Source organism: Haliaeetus leucocephalus, unplaced genomic scaffold (assembly GCF_000737465.1).
Source record: "Haliaeetus leucocephalus isolate CR32 unplaced genomic scaffold, Haliaeetus_leucocephalus-4.0 Scaffold339, whole genome shotgun sequence".
Taxonomy (NCBI): Eukaryota; Metazoa; Chordata; class Aves; order Accipitriformes; family Accipitridae; genus Haliaeetus; species Haliaeetus leucocephalus.
Genome location: NW_010972775.1, coordinates 10,542,169 through 10,556,075, shown reverse-complemented (window position 1 = coordinate 10,556,075; position 13,907 = coordinate 10,542,169). Strand labels below are relative to the sequence as shown.

General features: G+C 41.2%; 1 protein-coding gene across 3 annotated transcripts; it reads right to left on the bottom strand.

Moving 5' to 3' along the window:
* Nucleotides 1-327: 327 nt before the first annotated feature.
* Nucleotides 328-13,900, bottom strand: LYSMD2 (LysM, putative peptidoglycan-binding, domain containing 2). Of its 3 annotated transcripts, none has more exons than XM_010571841.1 (3): nt 13,679-13,900; nt 8,015-8,352; nt 328-1,101 (listed from the first exon to the last, which is right to left on the bottom strand). In XM_010571841.1, exons 1-3 carry the CDS (start codon nt 13,874-13,876, stop codon nt 1,050-1,052), a joined length of 588 nt encoding a protein of 195 aa, XP_010570143.1. In that variant the 5' UTR covers nt 13,877-13,900; the 3' UTR covers nt 328-1,049. The 3 variants fall into 3 exon arrangements, with proteins under 3 accessions (XP_010570143.1, XP_010570144.1, XP_010570146.1); XM_010571842.1 differs by lacking the exon at nt 13,679-13,900 and adding an exon at nt 12,506-13,602; XM_010571844.1 differs by lacking the exon at nt 8,015-8,352.
* Nucleotides 13,901-13,907: the final 7 nt, after the last annotated feature.

Sequence of the window (13,907 nt, the reverse complement as noted above, 5' to 3'; positions counted from 1 at the left end):
CAGGGCAAAGAGTGAATGCAGTCTGCACTCTGCCTTCCTGAGCTTCAGGTAGGGTCCACCTGCAGACGTGAATACTGGCATCTCTTCTCAGAGCAGCGAAGGCTTACCGGTGTGGCTCTTATTAATCTTAATACAGTTTTCTTGACTGCACAACTAGAGCAAATAGTTCTTACAGGTCTCATTTAGGAGGGTGAGCTATACAGTAAAGGTAAAGGACATTATTTGCCCTGAAATTAGTATCTAATAGCTCACGTAACTAGACAAACCATTCTTCACAAAAAACAGACTAGAACCAAGCTGACTTCATTATGAACAGACACATCTGTATTTTTGTATTTATTAAATTAAAACCACACAAAATATATAACTGTACACAAGAACACACATCTGATATTCCAATGTCGTATCTCACAAAGAAAAATCTCTTGCTGTAACTCTTCGCTTTTATTAGCAGAAATCCAATTTGCAAACAGTTGTTTAACCGTAAAGGCTTTAACTCATCAAAACAAGTCGAATTCCCCTTTCTGGGAATATATCATAATCACACATAGACACACACAGAGTTCAGAGGCAAGTTCTGCAGCTCTGAAGTAGACAAAATTTCCACAGCAAACTTGCCTGTGCTTGCAGAATAAGTAAATTTCTATTGTTTTCATAGTTTGTCATTTACAAGCAAACTTATTTAATATTTTTAAATACTTAAAACAAATTTCACTTTAACAAGTATTTACAAAATCTTTACTAAAGATCAACATCCTGCATAAAGGTGACCTCAAGGATATATTGTTGCTACCATGCTACAGTTTGCACAGAAGGGGTATAAAGGCCATTGCTAGTTTTGGAAGGCTTAAACCCTTTGTTGATATAGCATAAGGACATTAACCTATGGAAGGCAGAAGAGGTCATAATTTCAGTGCAATTACCCATTCGTGACTTGTTTTAAGTACATCAAGATGATGAGTCCAAAAGACTTGGGTTTTGAACTATTGACCGTTTAGTTCTTTAAGAACTGATTTCATGGAAATTTTTCAGGCCATCACATCTGTCTTCTACTGGTGATACGAAGAAGTTGCATAGGGACCTTCCTCATTCTCCTCCTCTCTAAAAAAGAAAATGATCATAATCATCAGATCAGGAACATACCATGTCTCAACAGTAACTGTAATGCAAATGCAGATAACAATTTTCCTAATGGATCAAAACAGACAAGACTTGCATTGCCTAACACGAATACTACTTGCAGTATACTACTGTTCATTACACATCTCTGGAGTTGTCGTTCTTTCAAGAACAGAATGCTGAAAAGAAGTAAAGCCGTGTAAGTTCAACATCAGAATGCATTTAGAGTTTAATGAACTCTTCTTGACACTACAGTGCCAGATCAATAAGAAGTACTGCAAAGGATAAACAAGTGGAGGGCATGCTGGAGTTCCAGTACTGTTGCTGTCAATTTTATTTTTTTTTTAAAAAGCAACCTTAGTTGTAGGTTTGTTTCAGCCTTTTGAATGGCAGGGGGTGCAGACAGACCAATTGAGGCAAGAACAGGAGCAGTCCATCATAGCTGTAGCTGCATCTGTCTTGATCCTGCAAGGATATTCCTTGAGTGGGCTCCTTGATATATACTTCCCATGCCTCAACCAATATTGAGACTGATCACTTGGATTTTCTTACAAGAAAATAGTTGCCCACAAGTGCTATTGTTAATGCAATGACTGGATAAACCAAAGTAGTGTTGCTATTAAAAAATCCTCAGAAAAAAATCAGTCTGCCTACTGTTTACTTGACAACATTGCCTTTAAAAAAAAAAAGTGGTTATGTAAACCTATTGCAGTGCAGCATCCAGTACTAATTCAAGCATGCTAAGTTCTCCAAAGAACACTGTTTTCTACTACTGTAGCTTCAAAATTATGTTCCTGAGAGCCTATTCTTAAAGCTGCTGCCAATTTTACTGTTTTGGTGAGAGGAGAAAGACTTAACAGTTGCTACACTGTGAGCTGCAAAGGATTTCCAGTTAGTTTTAATACTGCATGTGCCTCCATACAAAGGTACAGTTATTCAAATAGTCTAATAATGGTCTAAGTTAAAAACCATATATTTCAGTAGTATTCCAAACCCCAATCATGCAGGCTTTTCCCTACTTGCTTCTAAACATGATTATTTATCTACAACTTAAATTTCACATAACCCCCCAAAATAGAATCAGAGGAAAGAAACCTACAAACTAACCAAGCAGCTCAGTAACTTGCACTCACTTTCCCAGCCCTTCTCTGTTCTTGCATAGTCCAGCAAAATTATCTTCTTAAACCAAAGACACAATATTGGGTTTTGCCTCGAAACAATCTTGTAAAAAAAAAAAAAAAAAAAAAAAAACCTCAAAAAAACAGGTTTTGGATGAAACTGGTAGTTATTGCAGGGATGTGTGGCTACAGTAGAACAGAAAACCAACTTTAGCTTTTCTTACAAATACTACATCTATTTACATTAGTGATGCTACAGACCCAGTACCAAGCGTGATTCTTAAGATACAGATGATCTGTGTGTATTTAAGTAGTATCTTTCCTTATATCATCAATTCTGCATTGCAAAACTGCCATGGAATACTATAATTTGCAGAGGCTGTTCATAACACATGGCATGACAGTAAAGTACAGAAGCAAACAACTCATGTTTAGTTGAATAAGCACTAAAGCACTTTTGATCTATAAATTGTCTCAAGACAATACATTTTAAAACTTTTTTTCAGAATTGAAACCTATCAACACACAAAGCTTGTAAGATCGAACTGCAGGACTGTAAAATTCAACCATAACTACTTGGCTGAAGCCAAGTATTTCAAAAAGTATATTCTGAAGCTCTGATATATGCCCTTCTGGGTCAAGAGGTTTCTAGCCACATATGCCCAGAACATAGTTGCAAATAGTGATCTCCTGCCAGTTTGTGAGGATGAAGGAGAAATTCTGTATTTTCGGAGTTTAGACTGTCAAGTAGGGGAGAAGCTTACTTTCAATGCCGTACACTGAATATTACTTCGTATTTCTTAGTTTTGTTTTGTTTCCCCTTTCAGGAGAATAAAATGTGGCAGAGTTACAGCAAAAAGACCTTCCCTCTAATCAGAGGCTGTCAGAATCGGTCTTTCAGTCCTTCTTCTTGAAAGCCTTAATATAGGAATAACACCCATCATGACATGGCAACAGCCAAACACTGGACTCAAATTAGCTGCAGTTGATTATGGTGGATAGTAGGGGTGAATATGGAGAACAGGAGAGTTGAAATAGTGATGTCATATTAGCAGGTCTTCAAACATCAAAGTAACAAAATGGCTAGTCTAAGCTGTTCGTCTCCACTTACTTTGCTTGTGAAATACGCACTTGGACTATGGGCTTTTACTTGGCAATTGTCAGTAGAGGGCAGAAGACTGGCACTTGAGTCACAGCCAGCTTTGAGGGGTTTCTGTATGTGGCAGGGATGTAAGAACCATGTAGTAGGTCATTATGCTTGAACCTAAGCAAAGCAGTGACTGGCTGTAATGTGCAAAATAAATTTCTGACCAAGGCTCAGGCATGCAGTAGTTGGCAGTAAGGGTTGGCAAGAACAGCTTCTAATCTTCTGTCCCGGGCTGCAGTACTAGGCTATGGGATGAGGTCTACGACATATTATTCCAAACCAAGGTAATGGCCAGGAAATATTACTAACATAGATCTTCAGAACTGTACATAGCAAGTACGAGTCTGTTCTGATGGCTTAAAAAGGAGCCAAGCTCTACATGAAATGAAATTACATAGTAGTAGCTCTGGCCCATGGCCCACAAGCAACAACATGGCAGTGTGTGTATGTTTAATGACCAAACAATTTTCTTCACTTTTAAGATGCTTAAAATAGCAAAGTGGTAAGTCACTACAACATTCTCCTTCAGGCAAAGGGAAAAGAACAGCACAGCATTACAGTGCTTCTTAGTGTTGTCTCCTCCTGTTTGCTGTTGCCACTTTGCCCAGCAGGTTACAGGAGCTGAAAGACATCTACTGCAAGCTGTTGTATGCGTCAGGCCACAATAAAAAAATGCTAATAACCACTTCTGTAAGACCAAGTGCACCTGAGTGTGAACAGGTGAACTTGAATCCAATGCTTGGATGCTTCCAGAATCCACAATTAAACAAGGCAGCAATTTGAGTTCCTGAGTTAATAGCTTTTGGAAGTCTGAAAACAAGATTCTTCACAGGCAGCCTCCTTTGTTGAGGTATGTTTTCTTAGCTGATAGCCAATGATGGTGAACAATTATTGGGCAAACTAACTCAATTTGAAGCATTTGAAACTGATAAGAACACCTTACTCTTTCCTAGGTTCAGGTCAAGGCAAGTGAGCAGATGACAATATATGGTTCTGTTCCAGCGCTGCACACCAGATAATTATATTGGCTCGTATAAGCAGTAGTGATTAGAGTGGCTCTATTTGGTTATAAGGTTTTCAAAATGAGTCACTAAAACACAAATGCAGAAGGATGTGACCTGTCCCACAAGCACAGTATACGGCTCTAGTGCTCTAGCCTACCATAGTACCACCCTAAAATATTAAGGACTCTATAAAGACCTTGCATTAGACCTCTGGTGGTGTTCAACTATCCGATATAAAAAGCATCACTGAATTTCAGTTTTGGCATCCTGGAACATGCATAACAATGCTTTGGGCAAGATGAAGCACTACTGCATTTTCTCAAACTATTACAAGTTGCTTTTCTTCCATGTGTGGATAAAACTCATAATGGGTATTCTTTCCTAATATGCAAATATGTGCGTTAGTGACATATGCTACAAACTACTATATCAATACTTTCACACTTCTTTTGGCTTATAAAAATACAGCTCAAAACAAAAACAGGTCTTACTCCCTTAAGCTGCTCACCTAAAGCTGCATCTTGAGTAAATATGCCTGATTGGGGGATTCATTAAGCAATGATTTCTTGCTCAGTGAAACTCTCTAGTAAAAGTAGTATTACATACAGATTTAGCCATATGCTTACATAAACTCTAACAGTGAAAAGCAGCTGGCACAAACTGAGTGGATCACATTCCATAATCTTTAATGCTCATCTACTCGCATGGCTATTAAAGTTTAATATCTAGTCTAGATCTGCACCTATGAGCTCCTCAATTTTTCTACCTAACAGCAAGAGGCTTTTGCTGGGAAGAAAGTGACTTTAGAGATTAATATACTTTATTCCTTTCGGAGCACTTAAAGAGGTGACTTCAAGAGTTATGATTAAACAATGTAATTCACCTTAAGCTGTCTTTGTAGCACCAGGAAGTTTCTGACCACAAAACTGCCTGTAGAGTTTGATCAGAATCAGTGCATGTATGTGCATGCATTCTTGGCAACTTTAAGGGACACCCAACTAAAGAGCAATTTAGGAGATGTGATTCTCTCCATCTGTCAAATCAGGCTCACGGGTATGACGAGAAGTTATGACTCTTGAAGTTCCAGAATTGATAATCTGCTTCTGCTTGAGGTTTTCTTAGAGCCAACATCCCTTTTGGTGGTAGTAGACCTAACTTTAGGTGTTCCTTTCTTACCCTCAAACAGGCACTTAAGTACACTGCAGTGTTGGTGCATGTCCCATTCTAAACAGGGCTTGACAAGGCAATCTGAATACAGAAGGCCAGAGTAGCTGGAAACAGCACTCTTAATTTCATAAATGGCTTTCACTCTAAGAATTGGAAGTTTGTGTATTCATGAGGCTGGTTTATTATCATGATGGCTGTCCAATTTTCAATGCCTCCTGCTCCAAGCAAGGGACAACAAGATATACACAGGAGGGATAACAGGTGCCTCCTGGGGAGCTTCTGGAGCAGAGTAAGGAATGTTGCCACCTTCCAGTGTCAGCCCAGAAAACTGCAGCTGAAAAGTATCTCCAGGGCTTTTGGCAATAGTCTCCCTCTACTCCTGCTCTCCGCATGGAGTAAAGATTCACTTTGGTCCTTTGGCACTCCTGTCAGACTGTAAAGGGGTGAACGCAGTTGGAGAAGATAAAGCAAGTATGGCTTTTTGTGAGCCATGACTGAAAGCTGGGGCAGGATGGGAAGGTGATGTTATGAAGACTTTATCAGACATACAGGAAGCTTTGCTCTTCAGAAGCTTTGGATAACATCCTGCTCAGCAGATAGCCTGCAGCTCTGTACTTCAAGCTTCCTGTAGCATCATGACTAATAAAAATCTGTGCTCTATGCATAATTAACAAAATTACCTGCTAAATCTGAATAGGAAGTGGGAAAGTAACTCATCCTCCTGCATCCACTATTCCTTGGGAGGAAATTTGGTACCAGGCCCTCATTTCACAAGTTGTAACTTAGCAATGTAGGAAATGAACATTAGTGGTGGCAGCGTACTATTTGTGCTGTGTCACTGTATTGGCTCTGTTCATGGTGCAGCAAGGTCTAAGTGAATTTCATTCTGTAAATTAACATGCTATTTTGTTGAAAGGATGTTAAAATAATTGTCCTCCTCTGGCAGGGACTGTGGTTTCCTGTCACCCAGCTTAACTGCTGGGTCAACACCTACTCTAAGCTGTGTTAGATACATAGATCTAATGATCTGTGAGTCAGCAGCGGCACAATTTGATAGATGCTCTACATTGTTTCAAATATAACAATGCAAGTGAATGAGTTTAAACAGAGAAGGATCTGAGTTCCAGCAGCTATTTTTCCTCTTTCATGTAATCAATTCAAAAGAAAATAATTGACAAGCGTGTTAACAAGATGTGAAAGCATTCCAGCCTTCCCTGAGACTGTAACTCTAAACCAGTGTCCTTCTGGCAATGGAGAGTTCCATGTGGAGTGCAATAGGTAATGAATGACCTTAAGCTGTCTTACAGGGTCTCTCTCCAAATGAGGCTTGTCCAACTGCTAAATGCAAGATACTGCTCCCCCTCAAATTTTTGCCTATTAAATAAAGTTTTTAAGTTGCTGAAATAATCCCTTAACTTCTTAAAGAAATGATGGGACTCTATGCTCAATAGATTTGGCCCTGAAAGGTTAGTTTCTTCTTAACATGAAAAGTATGTTGCTTGCATTCAAAATCAGAGTATGTTAAGTGAGCCAGGATGATGGAAGAAGTTTTGCATTAAACAAATTTGCAAAAGCAAAGTACATATCTGCAGGCATAACCTCTCTCCAGCCCTCTGGTGAGAGAAGCAATACCAGTCCCCTGCAGTCATACCTTTTATTGTCATGAGAAAGGCCACCTCAGCATCACCCACTGAGGCAATTTCTGCAGAGAATAAACAGGCCAGACAACCAGCCCGAGAGACTGCTTGTGAACAAGCTGAGGAAGCTTGTCCCAAGGGCATGGGAAAACAAACACTACTGAAGTCCATTCTCACTCTAAGTCTTTCTGTACTCTCCATGGGATGCCTACATATGTGAGGGGATAATCACTGTGGCAGACAGGTCAAAAGGTACTGCTATTTCTATGAGCAGAGTGTGTGAGAGCTCCCGGCTGTAGAAGAAATACTGAAGAAAAGACAGAGGTCTATATAGGTGGATCCACAAAGGGAGGGGCTGCACAGGGAAAGGAGATAGGATAGCTTAACTGAAACTGCAACATGGAGAATATTTACCCAATTATGAGGCAATCTGGGACAGAAGAAAAATGTAATTGTGCCTTGCTGTACACAATCAGCTTCCACATAGGCCTTGGCTTAGTACTCTACTGAAAATTATGGGTTTGCTCAAATAATTGCCCACTTACACAGCAAGACATCTTGGAGAATACTGACCTTCTAGCTTTCATGGAATATTATTGCTATTCTATAAACAGTGTATTGTGAGGCAGCCTTATAAGTGTCATATCAAGGCATCTGCTAATAGTATGCTCTGAATGTATCTGATGCATGATAATAGCAGACTTGCTGTTGACAAATTAAAACTACAGATGCTGTCTGAGATACCCCACAAAGAGGATTCATCTTAGAGTAGAAAGCCTTCAGGATGAGATTAAGATGCTTAATACTAAATGCGGCATTTACCTGACATTGTCATCTTTTAGTTTTCTGGCTGCTTGTTTGGATAACTTAATCTGCAAGTCCAACCTCTGTAGGAAATCTTTGGCAGATAGTTCTTCTGGTGCAGCGGGCTGATTGTCAGGCTCTTGAGGACTGGGAGAAGAACTACTTTCTTCCTGAACTGTCACTAGTCCTTCATCACAAGAAGGGGAGCTGTCAACAGTTTCATTCTCAGGAGACTCCAGTGAATTAAGTCCATTGAACAGTAATGGTTTCTCTGATACAACAGGAATATTCAGGGTTTTCCTCAGAAATATACAGTCATTAGTGAACAGTTTATTTGCCCTCTTTATTTGTTCCATCTGAAAAAGATAGGAAAAATGTAAGTTATTAAGTTTTGGCAAAGTATAAAGTACTAACTTTCTGCAATAGTACAGTAACCTTTAGTTACGTTAAATCTATGCTTTCTCTGTAGCAGCAATGACTTCAGGAAAGGTTGGGTTTTGGTGGTTTTTTTGCAAAGTGATTTCAGAGTGTATGTTCTGTCTTAGCCTTGTTAACTCAACACCCTAGCTTTTTCCTTTTATGTAGACTTGACTCCAAAATATTGGACTTTCTAAAGTCTTGCACTACCTAAAGATGTTTTGTTTTTTTTTTAACAGTCTTCCAATCTCTACACAGGCTCACATTAATAACTTGCCAAAGAATAAAAATTCTGTTGCAGAAATGCTGTTGATTGGTTTTATGTTAGAGTAAGGTTCAGAACTGCTAGCAGCTGCTGTAGGTGAAGTCTCTGGTAAAAAGCATGCATAATACAAACAAGGGGTGATAAAGTTACCTTGAGCATTCTAGGACATGCTCATTATGAACAGTGAGTACCACAAGTCTTGGAATAGCACTATATGCCTCACCCATAGCATTTTCCCCCCTAGCTGATGTAACAAACTCAGACTTCAAATGAAGTCCTGATTTTCATTGAGAAGTCAGGCAGTGAAAAGAATGGGGGACTCTTAAACGCTTTGTAATGCAGCTGCATAGACTAGTGGCTGCATTTGTCCAGTAAACTGAATCTACAGCATGATCAACAGCAACCTCATGTATGTAATAATGCATGGTAACAGCCACCACATAACTGTTGAATACTTTTAATGCAACTTTCACCCAAAGTACTTCTTACAACCTACTTCTCAGTACAGACAATCTTATGACAGAAGCAAGAAGACAACCCCATCTTTCTCAACTTACTAATGCATAAAGCCCTACTTGTTCTGTACTTAACCTAAGGAGCTATTCTAAATTCCATTGCTTTACAGGTGAAGAAAAGCTCCCAGTAAACGTGTATACTATCTCCCTGCTAAGAATGTTAAGTTCTTACTCATCAGAATTTCCCTTCCAAGTCAATAACAGATAAACTAGCTTCCTATTTCTCAATTGCAAGCTTTAAAAACAGCACGGAAATCAGTATCCGTGATTATGTGACTTTAACCTTTAGTTATAACCTGAACTCATGATTTCATTAGGAAGAGTCTTAAGTGAAAGAAAAATGACCATACTGGTCCCCTGGTGACTGCAATAACCAGAAATCCCTAATCACTACAGTACTGCAATGATAAACGCACTCTAAATAAAATCTGCTTGAAAACAAGCATAAAGAGAACTTAAAATACCTCTTGTCTGCATTAGAAGTGTTACTCGTTTTTATTAAACTAAATGGAGCTAAACTGAGTAAGCATAAAGACTGTAAGTCTTGTAATAATAGGAGTCTTACTGCTAGTATAATCGCCCAGAAAAAGCTGAGCACTCTAAGCACTAGCCACTCACTACTTCAAAGTCTGAAGTATCTTCAGCACTCAGATGATGAAAAAATTGCTCTACCACCTTATGCCTGTCAGTCTTAAACTCTTTAAACTTTGCTCTGACACTACTTGGAGTTCTTCCCAATTGCAAAGGAAAGACCATTGTTAACAGATAACTGGGTTAACATGCCTGTGCACTTCTTACACTGAACATACTAGCAGGGGAAGCAGACTAAAACCAAGGGAAAACAGCAGAGATGTTAGTCTGTCTTCTCTGTGCAGGTGTGAGACTGTGTGGCCACTTGTAGAACTGGAATAAACTCCTGCATGCAATGTAGACCTGTACTGTTTGGTAAAAGTATCTGCTGCAGTGCCATTACAGACCTGGTGTCATGTATGGATGCATTTGCTTGGGTCCTGGAAGCCTGATGAAATCTTTCTCTGTAAAAATAAATAGGAGATTGTCTCTAGAAAGGCTAGGTGTCTGGAAGAGTGAGAGTAGTGAAAATGGTGCAGTAAACCTCAGAAGTAAGTTATTTCTAGCCATTAAATACACAAAAGTGGTATTCTCCACTTAAAGACAAGCCCAACCTGTTGCTGCAGATGGCTAAGATGATGGGATTATTAGATTTAATAACCACTTTCAAAAGCTGAATAACTAATATCCAGTGTCAGATAGTGAGCTACTACTTCAAGTAAGAGAAGCTCGTTACTCTTCCAGATCCTGAAGCCTGGAAACTACTTTTAGTTAGCCTTACACAGTATACAGTGTATCTTTAAGTTCTCTCCCAAGCTGAGTAACATCTGAAGGGCATACAGGAAGCTTCACCTGATTTAGTAATGAGACCTGTAATGGCCATGAGATGCTAGTTTAAATGTCAATTGTCAAAATGTCTAAAAGTTGTCTGTCTTGATGGCTACCAAAAAACATTTAAAATGCTAGCTGGAGCCTTTCTCTTAAAATACAGTACAAAAGCTGACAACTGAGATCTCTGCAACAGGGGAGTCAGAAGGTGATGCTTCAATAGCTGATAAATAATGCACTGTACTACTGTTCTCTATGCTACTTCACTGTAACTCTACCTCTGGTTATTTCTTCCTAAAATATCTTTTTAAATACCATCTTGTGGCATTTGGAAGACTGTGCACCTCTGCACTGAGTAACAATCAAATGGGAAATACTTGGTTCGAAAATTAACATCCCTCAGCCTTGAGCAGGTTAATTGATATGTGTAATATATACTGCTCCTTCTACAACTGAGTATGACTCCATACACTCATAGGTGTACGAAGAGCAGGACTTAACACTAGTTTTCTTAGTGCTAGGAAAACTGGACTAATTTCTGTTAGCTACAGACCTATAATAGTGAAAGCATGTGCTTAAGCCTTTGCTTTTAATACTTTAACTGAAGCTGCACCAATGCATAAACTGGTGCTGAACTCATCCATCAAAACTGCTTCTACTGACAATGAAACAAATAGTCCTCTTCCTTCTCCCCTCAAAGGGACACCTTTGTGTGATGGAAAACAGCACTCCAACTGAACCACAAATATGATACTAAACATTAATTCCCAGTGTTAATTTACCCAACAGTGTTCAAAGGAAGATCTAATGAACGCAAGCCATACAAGATTAATAGACAGTTCCTGGGGGAGAGGGGTGAAGGGCAGAGTATGAGGCCAAACAAAGCACACTGATCTCTCTCTCTCTTCCCCCCCCAACATTTTTTTCCATCTTAAACTGCCTAGGCTATGTCATGCCAAGGCAGGCACTGGACAGGATGTCTCTTGCTGCAAAGTAACTCCCAGTGAGGAAAACCACAGGGGTAAACTTCTAAAAACAGTAATACTGGATGCAATGGCAGCCAAAGATAATTCTGACGTTCCCATTACAGCAACTCTCACTTCTAGCCAAGTATACAGGATGCAGGAAGCAAGTGTAAAGACGCTTCTGAGGAAGTCAGTCCTTGTCATTGTGTGAACACACAAGATTCTTCATTTTGCTAAAAGCAAACATGTTTGCACATGTTCCTACCCTAGGCTGGAACCTATTAAAGCAGAAACACCATGGCTGATTTCAGCTAACTTGGCATTGCTCTTTGAGACATTTCAAGTCAGTTTAACCTTTCTCAGCTGAAGTCTATAATGATGCAGCTCTGGTTTCTTAAGCAGAATACTAGCAACATTGAATCAAATAACAAATGAGATGTTTAAAAAACCCCAGCATTTATACTTTAAATGCATCATTAGCACAGCAAAAGCTTATTAAACTCATACTATGAACAAAATTTATGGTTCATAAGTTCAAACTATTTTTTCAGACTGTATAGCTTTGATGCACAACTTCACTTTAGCTGAAAGGGAGTTGTAAAGTGTTTAGAAATGCCTCTTTTCTAGAAAACTACTATATTGGTAATCTGTATATATTTTTCACTTAGTGCAGTGAGCAAATACATTTCTGAATGAAGAGCAACATAGCTAGATCATTCAGGCCAGAGACTTTATCTATTATGGAAAGCACTTAAAAAAAAAAAAAAATTTTTTTCAAACAAATCCAATGAGCAGCTCAGGTCACTTTCCTCTGCCCCCACAGTGAGTAAAACTTTGTTTTAATGTGGACCAATGTAAATCCAAAATGCCATCAATCCCGTTGCCAAAAAGATTTGGTCAAAAGTGTCTTGCTTAATCTTTCTTAAGGGGAGAGAAATAGACTTTTAACCCTTTTCACAACAAAGGCTGAATGCTGCTGAAGTTGCTGGAGGGCTTTAGTAGATCTTTCAGAACCAGAGAAGGAGAGGAAACCCATTCCAGCCAGAAGCTATTAATTTGGGACTGCATTGTACCTCTTCTGGAAGGAGCCCAACTCTGGAAGGTGCTCTTTGCAGCTGATGTGAAAGTGACACTGACTGTGTACTAATACCATGCTGTTAGCTATGCTCATCAGCTGCTTGGCCCCAAGCAATTTTGCATGCTGGGACTACTGAAGCTGCATATAGGTATGTCAGTTGGTAGCTCGCTGGGCCCCAAATAACCTGGAATGAAGGTAGGGCAGGTGAGCTCTGCTCTGTGGGGAATGGTAGCGTGTTAGGGCCTGCTGGTAGACCCTGTTGGACTCTGCATGTCTTAGGCTGGCGTAAGCCCTTCAACATTTTCCAGAGAAGTAAACTTTCTTCTCTACAGGAAGAGAGCAGAAAAGCAGCAACACTTTCAAATCTGTTGTAAATCGCCTCTAGACTGGCAGGTAGATGAGAATGGAAGAATTTTTAGCCCTGAAGCTACGGGAAGAAACGCTTTCTTCTTGTCACAGCCTATGCGTCCACCTCAAAATAATGATTCTTTTCAAGATAAGTTTAATTACATTGGTTTTGTTTAATCTGAAACGAGCGTAGCGGTGAGCTGTCACACGAGCGCAGGTTTACTCGGTGGGAGTAAGTGCATCTCCCTTCCCCGAGGCCGCCGGCCAGTCTCACCGACCGGGCGCCCGTCACTCCCGAGCCTGTGCTGCAAAAGGCCGGAGTGCGAGCTTCGGCCATTTACCCCCCGGGCTGGGCGCTGCCCCCCCCGGGCAGGTCCTACGATTCCGCTGCCAGCACTCTAAATACCAGCACTAAACCCAGCGCCGTCTCCGCGGCAGGAACGGAGTCTTCTGCCCGCGACGGGTAGGAACTGCTCTACGGGCCAACCTCCCGCCGTGATCTCCCGGCTCTCGTCCGCTCCCAGCGCCTCCTCCCCTTTCGCTGCGTTACTCTCCGGACCGGGGAACCGCACGCCGCTGTTGCGGGAGCCAACCGCCGCTACCGGCCCTGCCGCCCCCGCGGCCGAGTCGTCCCCCCCCGGCTCGTCCCGCCGCCCTTCCGCTTCCCCCGGGCCGCCCCGGCGGCGCTCGCCTTACCGTGACGCCGTACTTGAGGGCGATGCCCTGCAGCGTGTCCCCGGCGCTGAGCCGGTGCTCCACGTAGCGCTCGGCCAGCGGCGCCGCCACGCTCGCCGTGCTGCCGTACGAGCGGGCCTTGGTGCGGGCCAGCCGCTGCGACAGCTCGGCCTCCGACTCCGGCCCGCCCGGCGGCTCCTCCCGCAGCGACTCGGCCATGCTCCCGCCGCGCCTCAGCGACCGCGGCTCG

Excerpts from the sequence above, each read along its gene's own strand:
- LYSMD2 (XM_010571841.1), bottom strand. The coding sequence starts at position 13,876 with ATGGCCGAGTCGCTGCGGGAGGAGCCGCCGGGCGGGCCGGAGTCGGAG. Across the intron at positions 8,353-13,678 it reads CCCTCAAGTACGGCGTCACG|ATGGAACAAATAAAGAGGGC; the intron begins GTAAGGCGAGCG and ends TATCTTTTTCAG. Across the intron at positions 1,102-8,014 it reads CTAAAAGATGACAATGTCAG|AGAGGAGGAGAATGAGGAAG; the intron begins GTAAATGCCGCA and ends TTTCTTTTTTAG.